This window comes from Salmo trutta, chromosome 1, assembly GCF_901001165.1.
Source record: "Salmo trutta chromosome 1, fSalTru1.1, whole genome shotgun sequence".
Classification (NCBI taxonomy): Eukaryota; Metazoa; Chordata; class Actinopteri; order Salmoniformes; family Salmonidae; genus Salmo; species Salmo trutta.
Genome location: NC_042957.1, coordinates 65,650,584 through 65,672,063, shown reverse-complemented (window position 1 = coordinate 65,672,063; position 21,480 = coordinate 65,650,584). Strand labels below are relative to the sequence as shown.

The window sequence follows — 21,480 nt, the reverse complement described above, 5'->3', positions numbered from 1 at the left end:
AGTGAAAAATAGATAAGTAACAATTTATAAATTAAAGTAACAAATAATTAAAGAGCAGCAGTAAAATAACAATAGCGAGGCTATATACAGGGAGTACCAGTACAGAGTCAATGTAATATGTACACCGGTCATTCAAGATAATATGTACAATACTTAAATACCTCAAAATACTTGACATTAGGAGAGATTCCAGTGAAAATAAAAGAGTATCTCTGTACTACACAGTACGGCCTAAATTAGTTCATTTCCTCCCTTGCTTCTTGATGCTTCAGGGACCTTGAGGACGGATACATTCTGATCCTGGTTTGTGCTGCTGCTCCCCCCTGTCGGCGGCTCCCAGGCAATGCAGGCCTGGTCCTCACCAGTACAGGACACAGCGTCTGCAGTGGCTCTGTGGTCTTGGGCACGGGGTGTGTGCGTGTAATTGCTTTAATGCCAAAGAGCTGCTACTGTCTAAATACATAAGTAATTCATGTTTTCAACTCACCTCCAAAAAATAAGCAATACTTTATCACTGTGTTGAAATGCATTGTAGGCTAAGAACAAAGCAGCACCTGGTGGGCTCTGTCCTGTCTGTGGAGTGAAGAGTGAGAGCTGTGAAATAAAGTAATGGGATAAATCACAGAGCTGTTAAAGAAGTTGCCCTTCCCTTGTCTGAGCACTAAGTTTTGTTTGATAGAAAACGACAGTTATGCCTTAGGGAGGGGAGGTAAGAGAACATTTAATCAGAGTGCTTCTATAGGAGGGGGACAAAAGAAGAACGATTAATATTAACGTCCATCTTTAATCAGGTAAACACACATAAGAGGCTGTTGCACAGAGAAGGGTATGCATACACTGTTACATCAAATGATAATTGTGTCACTCCTTCCCTCCAGCCATAAATAGTACATCATAAAAGTATTGTTGTTCCATTTAGCTGGAAAGACACCCATACCTCATTTCTCATGGCATGGAGAAGATCTCTGACGAACCCTCCTTTATACAACCAGAATTTACATAGATCTGGCAAGAGAAAATACATGCAATGAGTATTCCACACAGTACATTCTAATAATTTATTCTAAAACCTGTAAAACAAACCAATCCCCTAGTCAAGTCTCATAATGCAGCTAGATTGAAATAACTCACAATGTCCTGGTTTAAAGTTAGATATCCTATAAATATAGTCTACCTCTCAAGAAATCTTCAGCCGACTAGTTATCCACAAGGCATAAAATAAAAACATACCAACGAGCTAAATAGGAAAATTAATATATAGTGCAAATTAAAAACTCATGAATGCAACAGTCACAGTGAACTTTCTCTGTGTCTCAACATGTATTTTAAATACAGGTAGCATATTAAGTAAGCAAATATGTTGAGGATAAAAACTTTTTAAGGATAAAAATCAGTGTGTGATGACATAGTGTACACAAATGAACTTTTTCACTTAAGTTTTCATGTACCGAATTAAACTCAGAAGTTGAATGTGTTTCTATTGCATTTTCAATTCTACCAATAGTTTTGTCACAAAAACTGTTGCATTAAATAGAAATGTGCCTACTCTGGTCTTGGCACGTGCTCTCTGAATCTGTAATGACTTGAACAGTTCTCTGGTCCAGTGTAAAGATCAGGGGCCACTCACAGGGTTTACTTTCCTGCTCTCATCCAGGACCTCTGGGGCATTCCAGCCCATGGTGCCAAGGGCTCCCGACCTCATGCTGTAGCTTTGTCTGCCGTCCGCTAACTGCTTACTCATACCAAAGTCTGAGATCTTGACCGTGACTGAGCCAGAGTGGTCTTTCAACAGGATGTTGTGGGGCTTCACATCACGGTGGACTGGGGAGAAAAGATCAGGATGAATCAGTCTACTGGAGTTGAGGGAAGTTCATAAATCTGATCAATGATTATATGAGGAAAAGTCATCAATACTGTAACTTCACTAAGATTATCTGCAGTATACAGCATATCATTATAACCTATTTTGTGAGAGTGCAGGTGTTTCAGTCCTATCATGGTCTGCTGCAGCAGCATCACTGGTTTCAGTCCACGAAGGTCAAAAGGATTTTCTTTAGTAAAACACTGGAAGAGACACCCAAGTATTAGTGCGCTGATGAACCCCAAGCATTCTAACCTTGGAATGTAAAGTGTTGGGCCTATGTTCCATGAGCTGAAATAAAAAATCCCTGAGATTTTCCATACACACAAAAGGCGTGTTTCTCTCAAATTTTGTGCATACATTTGTTTACATCCATTAGTGAGCATTTCTCTTTTGCCAAGATAACCCATCTACCTGACATGTGTGTCATATCAATAAGCTGATTAAACAGCACGATCATTATAGAGGTGCACCTACTACTGGGGACAATAAAAGGCCACTCTAAAATGTGCAGCTTTGTCACACTTTCAATGCCACAGATGTCTCAAGTTATGAGGGAGTTTGCAATTGGAATGCTTACTGCAGGAATGTCCATCAAAACTGTTGCCAGATAATGTAATGTTCATTTCTTTACCATAAGCCACCTCCAATGTCATTTTAGACAATTTGGCAGTACGTCAAACTGGCCTCACAATCAAAGACCACGTTTATGGCGTTTTGTGGGCAAGCGGTTTGCTGATCTCAACATTGTGAGCAAAGTGCCCCATGTTGGCTGTGGGGTTATGATTTGGGCAGGCATAAGCTACGGACACGAATCCAATTGCATTTTATCGACAGCAATTTGAATGCACAGAGATACTGTGACGAGATCCTGAGGCCCATTGTCGCGCCATTCATCTGCTGCCATCACCTCATGTTTTAGCAGGATTATGCACTGCCCCATGTCGCAAGGATCTGTACACAATTCCTGGAAGCTGAAAATGTTCCAGTTCTGGTCTGCATACTCACCAGACATGTCACCCCTTGAGCATGTTTGGAATGCTCTGGATCGACGTGTACAACAGCGTGTTCCAGTTCCCAAAAATAACCAGCAACTTCGCACAGCCATTGAAGAGCTGTGGCACAAAATTCCACAATCAACAGCCTGATCACCTCTATGCGAAGGAGATGTGTCGTGCTGCATGAGGCAAATGGTGGTCACACCAGATACTGACTGGTTTTATGATCCACGCCCCCAACAGATGCATATCTGTATTCCCAGTCATGTGAAATCCATAGATTAGAGCCTAATGAATTTATTGCAATTGACAGATTTTCTTATATGAACTGTAACTCAGTAAAATCTCTGAAATTGTGGCATATTGCTTTTATATTTTTGTTCAGTATACTGTATATTCAAACACAGATCATCTTGATCTGAGACTGTTATATAATCAAGTTTGATCCCCTTGGATAAGTCAGAGAATAAAATAGTTAGTCATTCACTTAGACCTTATCTAAAGAGGCGGCACACCGCTCGATCATACCCTACATTACTCATCTCATATGTATATACTGTACTCTATACCATCTACTGCATCTTGCCTATGCCGTTCGGGCATTACTCATTCATATATTTTTATGTACATATTTGTATTCATTCCTTTATACTTGTGTGTGTATAAGGTAGTTGTTGTGAAATTGTTAGGTTATATTACTTGTTAGATATTACTGCATGGTTGGAACTAGAAGCACAAGCATTTCGCTACACTCGCATTAACATCTGCTAACCATGTGTATGTGACAAATAAATTTGATTTGATTTGATTTGGCAATGTATAGGAATTGCCCGTCCTTCTCAGTGCAGAAGTAGCGGACGACATGGGGATTGTCGTCCAATTTAAGAAGCAAAGCGACCTCTCTATCAGCATAGCTTTGTTTTGCTAGTTCAATTCTCTTTACTGCCGCAGGACGCTTGTTGTTATCATCACAAAGGAAGAACCCCCTGGTTTAATACTTGGGTTAATTGTCTTGCTGGAAGATCAACTTGCAGCCAAGTGTCAGACTCCTGACAGAGGCAACCAAGTATTTGGCTAAAATGTCCAGGTCCTTGGAAAAGTTCATTATGCCATTGACCTTAACTGGATCAGTGGAAGCAAAATAGCCCCATAACATCTAAGATCCACCACCATAGTTTACTATAGGTATGATGTACTTTTCTGCATATGCTTCTGTTTTTCAATGCCAAACCAACCATTGGTGTGTGTGGCTAAATAGCTCTATTTTCCCTTGGATGGGAACTAGTTCTATGGTCAGATAACATGAAAATAGAGCTTACCCACACCAGTGGTTGATTTGGTGGTAAAATATGGTGGTGGGTCTAAGATCTCTCCCAACGTGTTCTCCAATATCGTAAAACATTTTAGATAAAAGCTCAGTGTAATTATCCTCGCAAGGGGAGGGTGCTAGATTATTGAAAACAGGGGTGCCAATCATTTTGACCGCTACCTTATTTTACATTTATTTTTTATCACTTTTTTAAAATATATATTTCTCTAAACAATTGTATTAGTATTATTACTTACCATCATATTGTTTATTTTATATTATATTTTTATATTATATAGTATTATATAGTATTATATAGTATTGTTTTCTTTTTTGCTAATCTTTATCAAGATTGCCAATAATGATCAATCTGACTGCATATAACGCACAAAATCATGTCATTGAGAACTACCATATCCACAATAGTGGATATATACCATACATTTTATTATTGCCAATAAAGATAAGAAGCCTAAAGAGAACCGGAGAGAGAAGTGATAAAATACAACACCTGGCTGAAAATGTCTGTAGATCTCCCTGAAGAAGATGTTAAAACCATCTCCTAGAGCTCCAACAGGGCCATCTTGGGGGAGAGAGAGCGAGAGAGACACATAGAGACAGAGAGATGGTAGATAAAAAATTATAGTAGAAAATATGTTAGATTATGTTGATTCAAAGCAAGTTACTGTAAATACAACTCTTAAAAAATGTACTTTGAGATAATCTTTCTAATTCTACAGGATCAATAATGATATTACATAAATTCCCTAAAAAGAGGTGGCAGGTAGCCTAGTGGTTAAGAGTGTTAGGCCAGTAATTAAGCAAAGACCGTATTTCTCATCACCATTATATATATTTTTTTAAGTTTCAGCTAGCTGGTTCATCTTCCTCAAAATCTCCAGTGTAATCTTCACAGCATCTTCAGGTTGGTAGGTCCCCACCATCTTACTGATAGTGTCCTCTCTGCCAGCGTACTCCAGCTGGCTCACTGGGATGCGTTGAGGGAAACCTTCCACGCCTTGACGAAGGTACCATATAAATGTATTCAGCTCTGCTTTACCCAAATCATCCAGAGTGGCCAGCAGCAGCTCAGGAACGATAGCCATTGTGGGTCACTGAGGATAAGACATGGAGGCTTGTTAGCCCTGGGCTACGTGCAGTGTGAACGCAGCTGTGTGGATCACTGAGGATAAGACATGAGGAAGCTATCTCTAATATACTTTAGATACACCCCAGCAAACATGCCCACATACTTGTTACTATCATACATATATATTTTTTTTGTTTACAAGTATCTCATATGTCACATGCACTTATTTAAGTATTGTTTTTAAACTTCATTATTGACCGTGTACAAGATCAAATTGTTTTAGGGCATCACACAGCAGAACAGGCTGGGGTAGACGTGGGCTTGCAGTGTGTGCTTTTGGAAGCTTTGCTAGGAAGCATGGACTTGATGTTTCACTTTCACTCTTGCCAGAGCTGTATTCATATTTACTATACATTGACTATAATAGTTTGTTGTACTCCCTATAAAGACACTGTACTTATTTATTTCAATCACCAGAAAACAATGTTCACACTGAAAATAATACCATGCACTAAACTTCACAAGCACAACTGATAAGGAAGTCTACGATACACTAACCAAACTGTATGTACTCCGGTACTTAGTGCCTCCGTCTTTTATCCTCTCACAAAACTACTTTCATCAATGTTTACATTTTGTCTCGAGATCTATCTATTTGTGGTTCATGTTATTAGCTCTCATGAGGTTTCCTGCTCAAAACTACTCATTACCTGACTTCACCCATGAAACATCAAGTTGAATCCTGTCCTAAGAGTGGTTTTCTCAAAATCTCATATAGTTATTTCATTACACACAACATATCCCATACTACTTACGGGATCGGATAGTCTTCTGCTCTTGCTGATGTTGAGTCAGCTTATACCCAAGTGGGATGGGTTAGAGGCGTGTCTGATAAGTTCAGGTCTACCAGTACCATGCAGGGTGTGATTTACTGTGGAAAGGGAATGGAGAATGTAGAGAAGTCATAAGCCCTTAATCTAAACAAGGAAGGTAGAAACACAGTATGAGAGAAAACAGATGTACACTACAGATGTACAGTACGTTATAGAGTAGCTACTGTACATAAACAGCTGGCCCCTAATTAAATGGAAAAAAGTAACCAGAATAAGACAATAACAAAAGTTATTATGGACAATGTAAAAAGTTTGACAATTATTATACAGTTTAGTTTCTTTATTTCACTCAGTAGGCCTACACTGTTTTGTTGAGTGAATAACATGAGTCCAAACCTGCATTCCTGCAGGACCAGAAGATTGATGATTTTTACTTATCACACAGAAGCGATATACTGTCTGTCCTTTATGTTCACTTCCTGTTTTCTGTAAAAAGCATGAGCTGACGCATACCCAATTTATGTAGCGGTGCTGACTAACGGAGAGTAAACTGTATAAAAATACAGAAAGAAAGTCACACACTCTGTCTATATGCAACTTTCTGTCTTTATTTTTCTACACTTCCTCTTTCCTCTCACTAATCTTCTCTCGACAATGTTTACTGTTTGTCTCCAGATATCTGTGTTTGAGTCATGTTTTACGGTCTCATGAGGGTCTTCTACTTGAAGCAACTAACTTCCTAACTACACCCATGAAACATCCAGTTTAATCCTGTCCTATAAGAGTGGTATTCTATCCAATTTCACATATAACCATATCCTTGACTCTTCTAAAAGTCTGATAAACCTTGTCAAAATCACAATGTATACAGTATTAATAGAATAAAGGGATACTACTTACGGTACCAGATTACTTGTTCTGCTCTCGCTGATGTTGATAGCTTGTGAGACGTACACCGAATGAGGATATACTTCCGCTGGAAGTTGGATGGGTTAGAGGCTTGTCTGAGAAGTTCAGGTCTACCAGTACCACTAACAACGCAGGTTGTGATTTACTGTTGTAGGGAATGTAGACAAGGAAGGTAGAAACACAGTATGAGAGAAAACAGATGTACACTACAGATGTACAGTGTGCATAAAACAGCAGACCATAAAGCCCTATTCAATGAAAATCGATAACCAGAATAAGTCAAGTTTCTATAGACATTGAGAAAAGCATGTATGAAATGATTATACAATTTAATTTCTTTATTTTACTCAATAGGCCTGAAGTTTGTATTGTTGCGTGAATAACATGAGTCCAAACCTGTATTCCTGCAGGACCAGAAGATTGATGATGATTTTGACTTATCCCACAAAACCGATATCTGGGTTTCATTGAGAAGAGGCAAACTGTCACTAGTCCACTATTCTACTGATGAATACTCATTTCAGCAACCCCTTCATGAAAGGATATCTAAGGGTTCAGATAGTATTAGAGTACTCACTCCAGTGCTGCCCTGGATCACTGCCTGTCCTGAATCAACATCTGCTGGCCTTAGGAGGATGATACTACTGTATACTGCCAAGAGATGAGTCCTACTTTGCTGTACATGGCCTTCAGGTCAGTGACGGAAGAGGAAGCGAGAGATCTCACTCATTCCTTTTTTTCTGGTTCATATACAGTCAATCAACTAAGCAGACCAGACCCAGCTGCTAATGCATTGTTGCTTATGGGAGAGCCACCCCTTAAGCCAACCGGAACTGTGACAATTATTTTCAATGGTAAACGGCCTGAGTGGGAGATCTTCATTCATCCATCATCTTTCCTTGAGGTCTCTAGGGCAGTGCTCAGGAGGGTGGAAAGATCTGAACATGGTAGACATGTCTTGTATAGAACTGGCATCATTCCCCATTTTACATGACAGAGAACCATGTCTGTTCTACATAATATACAGTTTTTCTATCCAGTATTTCCATCTGAACATTCTGTAAAGTCTAACTCGACCCAGGGGGATTCCATGACAGGACAGTGCACACATTAATCATCTATGTAACTAGTTTGTATTCTGAACATAAATATGTTGGGTATTAATTATACCATACCACAACAGATAGTCATAATCCTCCATTATTACAGCAAGTTGGTGGCATAATAAAAACACATTTTGAGGAAGGTCTTCCACTTTCTCTGGTGGAATCGTATACATATACAGGTTGGAAGCAGCAGTTAGAAGTCTTTCTCCATAACAAAGGTCCCCGAAATGCTTAAGGTCAAATAGGAACACTGCGCTTCACTATGTAGTGATCTGTGACTGTGTTACTGCACATCCTGACAACAACGCAGTGGATTGTGAAATACAGTTGACTCCTGTTGTGAGAGCGACTAAGCATGCCGTTATCATGTGCAATTACAGTAAAATAACATAGGACAAGAAAACTGTATCATACGTTTGAGCAGTGTGCATCTTATCTGAAGTGTGCTGAGTGATGAAATTAACATAGATATGTTAATAATTTACCACAATGATTGGCCATACGTCTACTATATTTTATCTGCATGCCTCATATCAAACAAGCTAAGCGTCAGTACAGAGACAAAATGGAGTCACAATTCAACGGCTCAGACACGAGAGGTATGTGGCAGGGTCTACAGTCAATCACGGACTACAAAAGAAAAATCAGCCCCGTCGCGGATCACGATGCCTTGCTCCCAGACAGACTAAACAACTTTTTTGCTCGCTTGAGGACAATACAGTGCCACTGACAAGGCCCACTACCAAAACCTGCGGGCTCTCCTTCACTGTAGCCAACGTGAGTAAAACATTTAAACGTGTTAACCCTCGCAAGGCTGCAGGCCCAGACGGCATCCCCGGCCGCGTCCTCAGAGCATGCGCAGACCAGCTGGCTGGTGTGTTTACAGACATATTCAATCAATCCTTATCCCAGTCTGCTGTTCCCACATGCTTCAAGAGGGCCACCATTGTTCCTGTTCCCAAGAAAGCTAAGATAACTGGGCTAAATGACTACCGCCCTGTAGCACTCACTTCCGTCATCATGAAGTGCTTTGAGAGACTAGTCAAGGACCATATCACCTCCACCCTACCTGACACCCTAGACCCACTCCAATTTGCTTACCGACCCAATAGGTCCACAGACGATGCAATCGCCATCACACTGCACACTGCCCTAACCCATCTGGACAAGAGGAATACCTATGTAAGAATGCTGTTCATCGATTACAGCTCAGCATTTAACACCATAGTACCCTCCAAACTTGTCATTAAGCTCAAGACCCTGGCCCTGTGCAACTGGGTCCTGGACTTCCTAACGGGCCGCCCCCAGGTGGTGAGGGTAGGAAACAACATCTCCACCCCGCTGATCCTCAACACTGGGTCCCCACAAGGGTGCGTTCTCAGCCCTCTCCTGCACTCCCTGTTCACCCACGACTGCGTGACCATGCACGCCTCCAACTCAATCATCAAGTTTGCAGACGACACTACAGTGGTAGGCTTGATTACCAACAACAACGAGACGGCCTACAGGGAGGAGGTGAAGGCCCTTGGAGTGTGGTGTCAGGAAAATAACCTCACACTCAATGTCAACAAAACAAAGGAGATGATTGTGGACTTCAGGAAACAGCAGAAGGAGCAGCCCCCTATTTACATTGACGGGACAGTAGTGGAGAGGGTGGAGAGTTTTAAGTTCCTCGGTGTACACATCACGGACAAACTGAAATGGTCCACCCACACAGACAGCATGGTGAAGAAGGCGCAGCAGCGCCTCTTCAACCTCAGGAGGCTGAAGAAATTCAGCTTGTCACCAAAAACACTCACAAACTTTTACAGATGCACAATCGATAGCATCCTGTCTGTCGGGCTGTATCACCGCCTGGTACGGCAGCTGCTCTGCCCATAACCGGAAGGCTCTCCAGAGGGTAGTGAGGTCTGCACAACGCATCACCGGGTGCAAACTACCTGCCCTCCAGGACACCTACACCACCCGATGTCACAGGAAGGCCAAAAAGATCATCAAGGACAACAACCACCCGAGCCACTGCCTGATCACCCCGCCACCATCCAGAAGGCGAGGTCAGTACAGGTGCATCAAAGCAGGGACTGAGAGACTGAAAAACAGCTTCTATCTCAAGGCCATCAGACTGTTAAACAGCCATCACTAACATTGAGTGGCTGCTACCAACATACTGACTCAACTCCACCCACTTTAATAATGGGAAAATTGATGTAATCATTTTATCACTAGCCACTTTATATTATATAATGTTTACATACCCTACATTACTCATCTCATATGTATATACTGTACTCTATACCATCTACTGCATCTTGCCTATGCTGTTCGGCCATCACTCATTTATATATTTTTTATGTACATATTCTTATTCATTCCTTTACACTTGTATGTATAAGGTAGTTGTTGTGGAATTGTTAGGTTATATTACTTGTTAGATATTACTGCATGGTCAGAACTAGAAGCACAAGCATTTCGCTACACTTGCATTAACACCTGCTAACCATGTGTATGTGACAAATACATTTGATTTGATTTTGAAGAATATATTTGACTACTGGTATGAAGCAAAATAAGCAGCCTTGCTGTATAGCGAAGTTTAATAACAGAATGAATAGATTACTTTTATTATGTGGTACTACATATTCATAGGCCAACTATTAATAGCTGTATGTGTTCTGCATTGTTCACATATGGTAACTGATTTTGTTATAGGAAACACTCACACAATATCCATTCAAAACAAACCAATAAAGTTATGGAAACTTTAATAGATGAGCATTTTAATAACACAATGAAAACAAACTCCATCTTTGCACTAGTCACTCGTCATACAAAAAAGGTAACATAACATTGAAACTGGTTAGAAGAAAATATATAAAACTTCATAGGAATTTGAAAATGTTATAGAGGGGGCCATTTCACAGGGTAAACTATCAAAAAAAAATGTATGAGTAAAGTACCAGGTTGATTGGCCATAATAGATTACTGTTTGGTCACAATACATAATATTACACAGGCTTTATGAATAAGAAGTTATAATATAAAGCTATACAATGTTTTTTAAGAATCAAACAAAAAACGACATCTCATATCTGTATAAGTTCACAAATTCCTTTAATATTGTCGGTCCAAATGGACTTCACTTGCTACAACTTATTCAAACATATATACACAATAGCCTTGTATGTAGGCTACATTCTGTGATCGGAAGCATTACAGTCATAGTCTTCTGACAAACTGAAAACACATTTTCAACAACCAAAACCATAAAATATATTTGTGTTGGAAAAGTTCTGTACATTCATTTTTGTTGGTCCAAAGTGTTGACAAGAGACATTCAATAACAGGCTGCCTTGTCTGGCAACAATATACAACAAGAGATATTCAATAACAGGCTGCCTTGTCTGGCAACAATATACAACAAGAGATATTCAATAACAGGCTGCCTTGTCTGGCAACAATATACAACAAGAGATATTCAATAACAGGCTGCCTTGTCTGGCAGCATCTGTCTAACTGGCCTCTCTACCTTCTATTGCGACCTTACTTTTTCACAGTGATGTTGTACGCAACAGGTCCTCTGAATGTGAAGCCCAAGTAAAATGTGACATTTTCATTGCCATAGGGAACTGACGCTGCATACAGTGGATGGATAGTGAACTTCTTTTTAGGACCCACAAGGTAGACGGTTCCATCTTCTGTCCAGCCAGAGACACGCTTAAACAGCTTTGTGATCACTGGTGTTGTCCACATTTCCCCACGAAACCACTTCATTCTTTTCACTGACACAGAGAGGAGCTTTGTGGTCGTTTCAACTTTGCTTTTGTGGACAATCTTCTCCCATCCAGTTCCATTCCCCAGGAAAAAATGAGTGTAAATCCTCCTTTTTCGCTGTGGAATATCCTTCATTTTGGTCCAGTAGCTTCTTTTCAGGAATTCAACAGCTGACTGTACAATGTCATATTTGCTCTCTTTGTCTTGATCCGTGTCATGCTCTTCTGGCCAAAACAGCAATGTGAGTAAGAAAAGAGCACTTGAAAGGCATTTCTGTTTCTCTTTAGGAAATTGCTGACTAAGTTTCTGAAGATCTTTGAGAGTAGCCAGTTTTGGAGACAGAGTAGAAAGGCAGCTTAGGGCAATGTGAGATGCTATGTAATTGACCAGATCCATCTGATCCATCCTCAGCCTCAGAGGGTTGGTAGGATACAGAAATATGATATCCTCCAGCACTTTCACTTGGTCTTTATCCTTCTGGTCAGTCAGGAGGGATAAGATTGTGGTTATATTTCCACCACCAAGGCGATAGATTATCATGCGTTTCGTGAAAGGAGTTTGGACTAGGTTGGACTCTGATGTTTTTTGGGCAGTGCCGAGTGAAAAGTCACTGAAGTACTTCCCATATTCAGAGGACTGTCTCACTAACCACTTCATGGGATTGAATATCTTCATCTCAGAACTTTCAATAGTCTCCTCCTCATCCGCGCCAATGTCAGCTTGAAAGTAACTCAGATCTTCTGAGATCCAATCAAGGGATTCGTGCAGAGTAGTTTGCAGGTTCTTCAGTTTGCTGTGAAAATGTTCCCAGGGTTCCTTGACTTCTTCAGGAACATAGTCTGTGAGCAAGTACTTCAAACTTTCTGAATGACCATGTGCCTTGTTTGAAAAAACACGCAGTGAGGAAATTAGCTTTAACAAGCTGAATCCGACTTCAACAGCTGCAAAAAAGCCTGAATTGTTCATGGAGTTATGGTCTGCGATTGCAGCCTGCTCACAATCTTGGAAGCATTCCATAGCTTTCAGTGCAGTTTCTACTGCATCAGCTGTGTTTTCTACAGTCTTTGGGACGTTCTCTATTGCTTTACACTTGGCATTGAACCAGCTCCTGTAGACCTGACCTTTGGTGTTCAGGATGTAGGAGTTGTTAGGCATCTTTTTGCCTGCTATTTCTGCCCAATGTTCTGCCTCTTCAAATTTGTTGTGTCTGTAGTTCAGACGGGCAAGCTGCTGAGCAAAGAATGGATCTTTGTTGAAACGTTTATATGCCTCTCTGAGAAGCTCAATTGCTTTGTCAGGTCCCTCATTTTTACTCACATGCTCAATGAGTGGAGAAAAAAAGCTGTCAGATTCATCACCTTTGCTTATTCTGCAACGCTTCATGAACAGGTCTCGCAGAAACCTCAAGTAATCCTCTTTTCCAAACCTGTGTTCGAAAAGCACATCCTCATGAAGAAGATCCATTGCTAATCTGCCTTGAGTCCCTTGACCTTGCTGGTGGTCACCCAAAAGCTGCTGGAGAATTTCCTTTGCTACAAATGGATGAATGATTCGGATTGATTCAATATATGTTCTGTCATCTCTCAGGTGAATGAAGACGAGTTTGGCTGGCTCACTCAGTGATCTCTCAAACGTATGCTGACGAAACCTATCCATGTGGATAGTTAGAGCTAGCAGAGTTTCACAGTGGGACTGGGAAATGAAGGAGTTCTGAACATATGTGTTCAGCAATGCCACATACCGAATGAGGCGAGTGACAACAGATCCATGGTCAATGCCTTGCAGCAGATGTTTCACAAATTGTTCAACATACTTGACAATCTTCTTGTGCTCAAATTCTTCACTCATCAAGACGAATGTCAAGATGAATTCTGGCTGGTACTGTTCTTCAAGCTTCTGCCGTTTCCCAGCAAACTGTCTCTTCTCTTCTTTTGATAGTTTGTGAGTGACAGCTACATTCTGCAATGGAAAGTCCTTGCACATCTTCTCTGGGTTATGGGATCGTCTGCAGCTCAACAGAATGAAACACAGTGTTCCTTGCACAATTTTTTTTGTGTAGCTTGCAACCTCTAATTCATGCTTCAAATCATCCAGATGTTCTTTGTCACAGTCCTCAACCAACAGGAGTACTGGGAGGCATTTCTGGGAATCTTTTTCTTCGTACTCTCGGAGTTGAACAGCATGCTCAGAGACTATGGTAGCAGAGTATGATGGTTTCACAACAGCACATCTTAGGTCTTTTCTATTGTTCCATAGCACCTGCCTTGCCACGGTGCTTCCACCGCTTCCTGGGTGATGGTAGATGTTGATACTGTTCACAGCTAATTGATCTATACTCCACTTCTGAGTGTCACTGAGAAGTTTTGAGACGTCCCAGTAGGCATCCCGTTGAATGACATCCCCCACAAACTTCTTCTCTGCAAGCCAAAAATTCATCCAGCTCACTCTGCCCCCGTGGTAAAACTGTCTTTCAATGTTTTCTTTCTCTGCCTCGATAAAGTCATCACTAGTTTCATCACAATGGTAAACACTGAGAATCTCTAGAGAATACATCCTTTCCTCGTCACGGGTCTCAAAAGGGCACTGTCCTTTAACATGGGTAGACAGATGTTTGGTTGCTCTAGTGGTGACATGTTGAATACGTTGAAGTGTGGCATTCACATGGCTCATTTTCATCCCAACAACGCTGGAGCGGTTCACAGTTTCTGTTCCACATGAGAGCTCAGCAAAGTGTTGCCATTTCTGATAATTGTCCTCAGATTCTGAGATACAGATGATGTCATCATGACCCTCCATGTCAGTGAAGAATAGATTGAAGGTGTGCAAGAGTGGTTTCTCGACTGGGGAGGTGAGAAGGAAGACCACAGTAAATGTGCCTTTTGGCAAAATCTGTTTGCAGATCAGTGACACGGAATCCCTGAGGAGTGTCATTTTTGTTTTGATCCATGTCATTTCATCGGAGGGACTTTCATTTCCTTGATAGTCATTCCGTCCATTGCAAAAGATCCAGCTGGTTTGCTCAAACAAATGCAGGTGACTCACAAAGTCTCCAATGCTCATGCCATCTGGGATTTTGTAGTTCTGCATGAAATGCATATTTGCAGCATGGTGCTGAATGTATTTACTGCAGAATCCTGACACTTTGGAATCAGGGTCAAAATCGAACACACAGAAAATGTTCATGTTGAGTAAGAAGGCAATGCTACTCAAGTCATCTGGTTGGAACTGGTTAGTGACAAGAATGTACCATTTCTCCTTTTCAATTAATTTCTTGCCACTGGTTACCAGCATGGTGAGTTTCCTTCCAAGGTCTTGGCAGACGTCTGGGGTATTAACATATCGGCGATGCTCAGCCTCTTCTCTTTGGGCATCTCTGTCTCTGATTCGCTGGTAGAAGTCATTTTGATCACTCACTGGCTCGGTTTTTGATCCTACCCTGCGATAGATTGTTTCCTTTTCATGCTCAATCTTGTTAGAGGACTCTTTGAAGTTCGGCAGGCGAACAGAGTACACTCGGTTCTTAACAATGCTTATGGAGGGAACAATATCAACCTCCACCACATACCTTTTTTCTATGTCCATGACCTCAATAAACTGAGGTGGGCGTATGCACTGTCGCACATGCTCGCTGTCAGAGCGAGAGAAACTCCTCTCAATGTGATCCAATGCATCAACATATATATCTTTCTCAAAAACCGGAACACCGATTATCTCACCATGCACATAGCCTGTATCATCCCTACTGTCCATCACACCAAAGTGGATTGTGCCATTTGATCTGATATTCATGCAGCCACTACCGAATTTGAGAACCTCTTTGGCAAATTTTGCCTGTAGTCTAGCGCGGTCTAATTTGGCAGCATTGTCAAATGACTTATACTCATGACAGGGAGATATCAGATCAAATACACCAGATTCAGGTTGCAGAACACTATGTTTGACATATGTGAAATCAATGCCTTCTTTGCCAAATGGCCGTGGCTTGCAGTCTCTCTTTGTGGTTAACACATTGTCCACAACAGATTGCCCTTGATGAGTTTGTTTCTCTTCCTCTGAAAGACCTTGATCTGTCTCTGGAATCTGGGGAGCTGATCCCTGCTTCTTTTTACTTCCCTTTTCACTATCGTTGCTACTTTGAGGCTTTTCCTTGCCCTGAGTTTTCTGTTTGGTGTCTACAAGCTCATTTCTCTTTCTGATGATCAACAGAGCTGGTCCTGATTTCATTCCAATCTCTTTTCTCAGATAGTCCTCAGTCAGTACAAGGAGAATGCTCCCATCTACCTCTTCCTCATAAAGTTTCTTGATGTATTGCTCCCTCACTCCAGTAGTTCTTAACCAGGAGCTCACGTTGGAGTCAGTCCATTTTTCAACAGGCAGTTCATCAGGTTCCTCTGCTGTAGAATAAGAAAATAGAAACATCAAATAACAGTGGTTTATTACCTATATTAAGTATTAGTAGGATATTAAACCATCATTACACCAATATCTCCAAAACAGGTTCTTACCCATTATTGCGCTTCAGTCTACGAGCTCACTGCTGAGTAGGGTCTTGCATAATCAGTCTGAGGAAAATAGTAACGATTGATCGTTTGTAAAATAAAAAGATTTATGATGACAATCAACTACATGACCTTAAAATGGCACTTCTTGTTTTTCTACAGTGTGTTGCTGCAGTGAAACATATTTTCCATTAAACTACAAAAGAAGTACAGCATTTAGTAGGCTGTGAATATAAAAAGTTTCTTCTTTCTTGGTCAGTGAGAAAAATGACCTTGAACAAATGCCAGGTTTCAGTTCAGTTGTAAGTGAAAGTTGAAAAGACATATTTTCATGGACGTTATAAAGATGTCTTTTTATAGATGTTGAAATTGCGTATAACATTAAAGCCATGTTCATCTTCAGTTCTAAGTCAAAGTTCAAAAGACGTATTTTCATGGATTTTGAAAAGACGTCTCTGCCAGATGTTGAAAACACATAATCAGCCCTTTGACTTTTTCCACATTTTGTTACGTAACAGCTTTATTCTAAAATGGATTAAATTAATTGTTTTCCTCAATTTACACACAAAACCCCATAATAACTCAAAATTGAGACTCAAAATTGAGCTCAGGTGCATCCGGTTTCCATTTATCATCCTCAAGATGTTTCTACAATTTGGAGTCCACCTGTGTCAAATGTAATTGATTGGACATGATTTGGAAAGGCACAAACACCTGTCTATATAAAAAGTACCACAGTTGACAGTGCATGTCAGAGCAAAAACCAAGCCATGAGGTCAAAGGAATTTTACATTGAGCTCCGAGACAGGATTGTGTCGAGGCACAGATCTGGGGAAGGGTACCAAAACATTTCTGCAGCAGAGAGTCCAAGAACATAGTGGCCTCCATCATTCTTAAATGGAATAAGTATGGAACCATCAAGACTCTAGCTAGAGCTGGCCGCCCAGCCAAACTGAGCAATTGGGGGAAAAGGGCCTTGGTCAGGGAGGTGACCAAGAACCTGATGGGTTCCTCTGTGGAGATGGGAGAACCTTCCAGAAGGACAGCCATCTCTGCAGCATGCCACCAAATCAGGTCTTTATGATAGAGTGGCCAGGCGGAAGCCACTCCTCAGTAAAAAGTCACATGACAGCCCACTTGGAGTTTGCCAAAAGCCCACTTGGAGTTTGCCAAAAGGCACCTAAATAAATGACTCTGACCATGAGAAACAAGATTCTCTGGTCTGATGAAACCAAGATTGAACTCTTTGGCAAGACTACCAAGTGTCACATCTAGAGGAAACCTGGCACCATCCCTACAGTGAAGCATGGTGGCAGCATCATGCTGTGGAGTTGTTTTTCCAGCAGCAGGGACTGGGAGACTAGTTAGGATCAAAGGAAACATTTACGGAGCGAAGTACAGAGAGATCCTTGATGAAAATCTGCTCCAGAGCTCTCAGGACCTCAGATTGGGGTGAAGGTTCACCTTCCAACAGGACAACGACCCTAAGCACACAGCCAAGACAACGCAGGAGTGGCTATGGGACAAGTCTCTGAATGTCCTTGAGTGGCCCAGCCAGGGCCCGGACTTGAAAATAGCTGTGCAGCGACGCTCCCAATCGAACTTGACAGAGCTTGAGAGGCTCTGCAGAGAAGAATGGGAGAAACTCCCCAAATACAGGTGTGCCAAGCTTGTGGCATCTTACCCATGAAGACTTGAGGTTGTAATCGCTGCCAAAGGTGCTTCAACAAAGTACTGAGTAAAGGGTCTCAACACTAATGTATATGCGAAATTTCAGTTTTATTTTTTATAAAACTTGCAAAAATGGATGTGTTTTTTTCTCTTTGTCATTATGGGGTATTGTGTGTAAATTGAAGAAAAAATACAATTGAATACATTTTTGAATAAGGCTGTAATGTAACAAAATGTGGAAAAAGTTAAGGGGACTGAATACTTTCCGAATGCACTCTACATGTCAATGATGAAACCATTATGTATCATTCAAAACAATATTTTGTTCTGATTGAAAAGAGCAATATGCTGATTATATATTATTGCTCTCATCTGTCACTTGCACTGATTTCAAAAGCTGAAGCACTGGCAGTGATCATGTTCAAAGATTAGACACAACCAACAGAACAATAACTGCAACAATATTCTCAGTAAAGGTTACAGAAACATTTGACTCATTATGACCGCGATACACTACATGGCCAAAAGTATGTGGATTGCTCTTCAAACATTCAGTCCAAAATCATTGCTACAGCATATGACATTATAGACAATTCTGTGCTTCCAACTTTGTGGCATGGACAATGCTCCCGTGCACAAAGCGAGGTCCATACAGAAATGGTTTGTCAAGATCAGTGTGGAAGAACTTTACTGGCCTGCACAGAGCCCTGACCTCAATCCCATTGCGCACCTTTAAGAAGAACTGGAACACAGACTGCAAGCCAGGTCTAATCGCCCAACATCAGAGCCCGACATCACGAATGCTCTTGTGGCTGAATGGAAGCAAGTCCCTGCAGCAATGTCCCAACATCTAATGGAAAGCCTTCCCAGTTCGACAAACAGGTGTCCACATACCTTTGTCCATGTAGTGTATCATTCACAAGTGATAGGCTAATAGGTCACAGTAAGACTGTTGTTGCTTTTTTTTATTTTATTTTTATTTTTTAAATCTTTTTTTATTTTTTTTAAATCTTGTCTTTACATATACTAAATAAAATAAACTCAGCAACAACAACAAAAAAAGTCCCTTTTTCAGGACCCTGTCTTTCAAAGACAATTCGTAAAATCCAAATAACTTCACAGATCTTCATTGTAAAGGGTTTAAACACTTTTTCCCATGCTTGTTCAATGAACCATAAACAATTAATGAACATGCACCTGTGGAATGGTCGTTAAGACACTAACAGTTTACAGACGGTAGGCAATTAAGGTCACAGTTATAAAAATGTAGGACCCTAAAGAGGCTTTTAGCTGCTAAAATGTTTAGTTGATTACAAAATCACAAGGTAATGAATGCAGGTCTAGACACGGTTCCAAAATAATGGCTCAAGCCTATTTGCTACAGATAGTAGATAGTATTGGAAAATGTTCAAGAAAATATCAAACTAAGTAGCTAAATAAATCATTAAATTAAGTTTAATACATTTCATCTACAGTCTCCAAGCAAAGCAAATATTGGGCTTACCAATGGGGCGGGTGAAGATAAACCAGACGTTGGCGGGGATGTTTCCTCTTCAAAAAAAATATACTCCAGTTTTAGATTGCGGAGATAAAACAGACGCCCAAGAGGTTTGAAACACGGTTAGGTATTTATGCCTCGTTTTTTCCCACAGCAGATAAACGCGAAGTTTTTCACTTGACAGAAATAAAGGGATAGGAATAAGTTTTGCTCTGTTGCAGCACTCTCGACAATCCTAGCCTACAGGGTAAAGTTCTCCTCACCTTGTGAAATTGTTCTAGAATACTTCTCGTGAAACTGTACCATTGCATACAGAAATATGTTTAGGTCTTAATACGCCTCACATCGTTATTTTTTTGAAAACTCGGTATGATATAAAGATTGGGGCGGCAGGTAACCTAACCGTAGCGGTTAAGAGCGTTGGGCCGGTACGAATCCCCGAGCGGACAAGGTGAAAAATCTGTCGATGTGCACATAAAAAAGGTTTTTAACTTAACCCTAATTGCAACTGTAAGTCGCACTGGATATGAGCTAAAATCTAAATGACTAAAATAAACATCTATAGAAGGCTCATCTTTCCAGCTGGTAGATTTCTGTCTGCTGCTGTACTAGAGATGGGTGGGGTCGATTGCAAGAATGCTCAGTGTCTTCGTGAAAAGGAACGACGCCATTAAGGGGCGGGCTTTTATCGGTAAGTTTCGTTTAGGAGAAAAGTAGAGTTATCGGTGCAAGCAAGGCAGCCACTGGCAAGGTGTCATGGCTTGCAGCGGAAGTCAGTTACATATCAAGCAATACTTGCATTTATTATGTTTGCTTTGTCCCAAAAACTGAAAAATGTAAAGTTCAAAGTCCCAAATATAATGCTGAAATATTTGGCATTTTCACTTAAACAGGGATATTTTGTTGGCAATGGAAAATGAGAAAATTGTGAAACAGTGGCTCTCTATTCTTGCATAATCAGGATGGTATGTTTAGTTTTTTAGACATTGAATAATTAAGCAATAAGGCCGAAAGGGTGTGGTATATGGCCAATATATTGTACTATGGCTAACGCTTAGATCACACCAACAATGTCCTTGCATTTTGGTACCACAGAATTACATTCATTGCGCAATTACCCTGTCGGTGTGTTCGACAGCAATCTTGCGCAAAATAGCATGCAGCATCATCCTGATATGTGTGCAACAAAAGTTCAACATTCACCTTCTGCTACCATTTCTGTCAAGTCGTCTATGCATACAGTTTGGCGCATAGGTTCGATAAATCCAACATGTGCACCACACCGAACACACTGTAACGCAATGCTGCAAGGCAAATGCAGTGTTTCATTGATAATGAATGTGATTCTGGTGTACCAAAATGCAATGATGCTGTTGGTGTGTTCAAAGCGTAAGGGATGTTCTTATGCACAATGCAAGTGCCTGGACACAGCCCTTAGCCATGGTATATTGGCCATATACCACAAACCCCCAAGGTGCCTTATTGCTATTATAAACTGGTTACCAACTTATAGCAGTAAATATAAATGTTTTGTCCTACAACTGGTATATGGTCTGATATACTGTACTACGGCTGTCAGCCAATCAGCATTCAGGGCTCGGACCACCCAGTTTATAAACCAAATTATAAACTGGGTGGTTTGAGCCCTGAATGCTTTTTGGCTGACAGTCATGGTATATCAGACCGTATACCACAGTGGTTAATTAAGCAATAAGGCACAAGGGGATGTGGCATATGGCCAATATACCACAGCTAATGGCTGTATCCAGGCACTCCGCCATGTGTTGTGCCTAAGAACAGCCCTTAGCTGTGATATATTGACCATATACCATATCATTCATTTTGACTTTAGCTTAAAACCCTAATTTGACAAAATACACAAGTAACATTTTTGGGGATATACACTAAACAAAAATATAAATGCAACATGCAACA

The 21,480-nt window shown here is 40.8% G+C and overlaps 2 protein-coding genes and 1 long non-coding RNA gene across 7 annotated transcripts; all 3 read right to left on the bottom strand.

The window, feature by feature from the left end:
- Positions 1-701: 701 nt before the first annotated feature.
- On the bottom strand, positions 702-2,903 carry LOC115205425 (serine/threonine-protein kinase/endoribonuclease IRE1-like). Its single transcript, XM_029771401.1, has 4 exons — positions 2,870-2,903; positions 1,962-2,064; positions 1,628-1,821; positions 702-1,005 (listed from the first exon to the last, which is right to left on the bottom strand). Exons 2-4 carry the CDS (start codon positions 2,014-2,016, stop codon positions 946-948), a joined length of 309 nt encoding a protein of 102 aa, XP_029627261.1. The 5' UTR covers positions 2,017-2,064; positions 2,870-2,903; the 3' UTR covers positions 702-945.
- A 33-nt stretch (positions 2,904-2,936) lies between these two features.
- Positions 2,937-8,688, bottom strand: LOC115205440 (uncharacterized). 4 transcript variants are annotated; one of them, XR_003880611.1, is made up of 5 exons: positions 6,992-8,688; positions 6,074-6,189; positions 5,013-5,283; positions 4,680-4,751; positions 2,937-2,976 (listed from the first exon to the last, which is right to left on the bottom strand). It is a non-coding gene; the product is annotated as an uncharacterized LOC115205440 (long non-coding RNA). The 4 variants fall into 4 exon arrangements; XR_003880610.1 differs by having other exon boundaries at positions 4,680-5,283; XR_003880609.1 differs by lacking the exon at positions 2,937-2,976 and having other exon boundaries at positions 4,498-4,751.
- Positions 8,689-10,851: 2,163 nt separating this feature from the next.
- Positions 10,852-20,186, bottom strand: LOC115205400 (sterile alpha motif domain-containing protein 9-like). Of its 2 annotated transcripts, XR_003880600.1 has the most exons (4): positions 19,552-20,186; positions 16,383-16,439; positions 11,597-16,271; positions 10,852-11,549 (listed from the first exon to the last, which is right to left on the bottom strand). XR_003880600.1 is itself a non-coding variant. In XM_029771354.1 (3 exons), exons 2-3 carry the CDS (start codon positions 16,384-16,386, stop codon positions 11,647-11,649), a joined length of 4,629 nt encoding a protein of 1,542 aa, XP_029627214.1. In that variant the 5' UTR covers positions 16,387-16,439; positions 19,552-20,185; the 3' UTR covers positions 10,852-11,646. The 2 variants fall into 2 exon arrangements, 1 of the variants encoding a protein (XP_029627214.1); XM_029771354.1 differs by having other exon boundaries at positions 10,852-16,271; positions 19,552-20,185.
- Between the last annotated feature and the right edge of the window lie 1,294 nt (positions 20,187-21,480).

Excerpts from the sequence above, each read along its gene's own strand:
- LOC115205425 (XM_029771401.1), bottom strand. The coding sequence starts at position 2,016 with ATGCTGCTGCAGCAGACCATGATAGGACTGAAACACCTGCACTCTCAC. Across the intron at positions 1,822-1,961 it reads CCTGCACTCTCACAAAATAG|TCCACCGTGATGTGAAGCCC; the intron begins GTTATAATGATA and ends TTTTCTCCCCAG. Across the intron at positions 1,006-1,627 it reads AGAGCAGGAAAGTAAACCCT|ATCTATGTAAATTCTGGTTG; the intron begins GTGAGTGGCCCC and ends TTCTCTTGCCAG.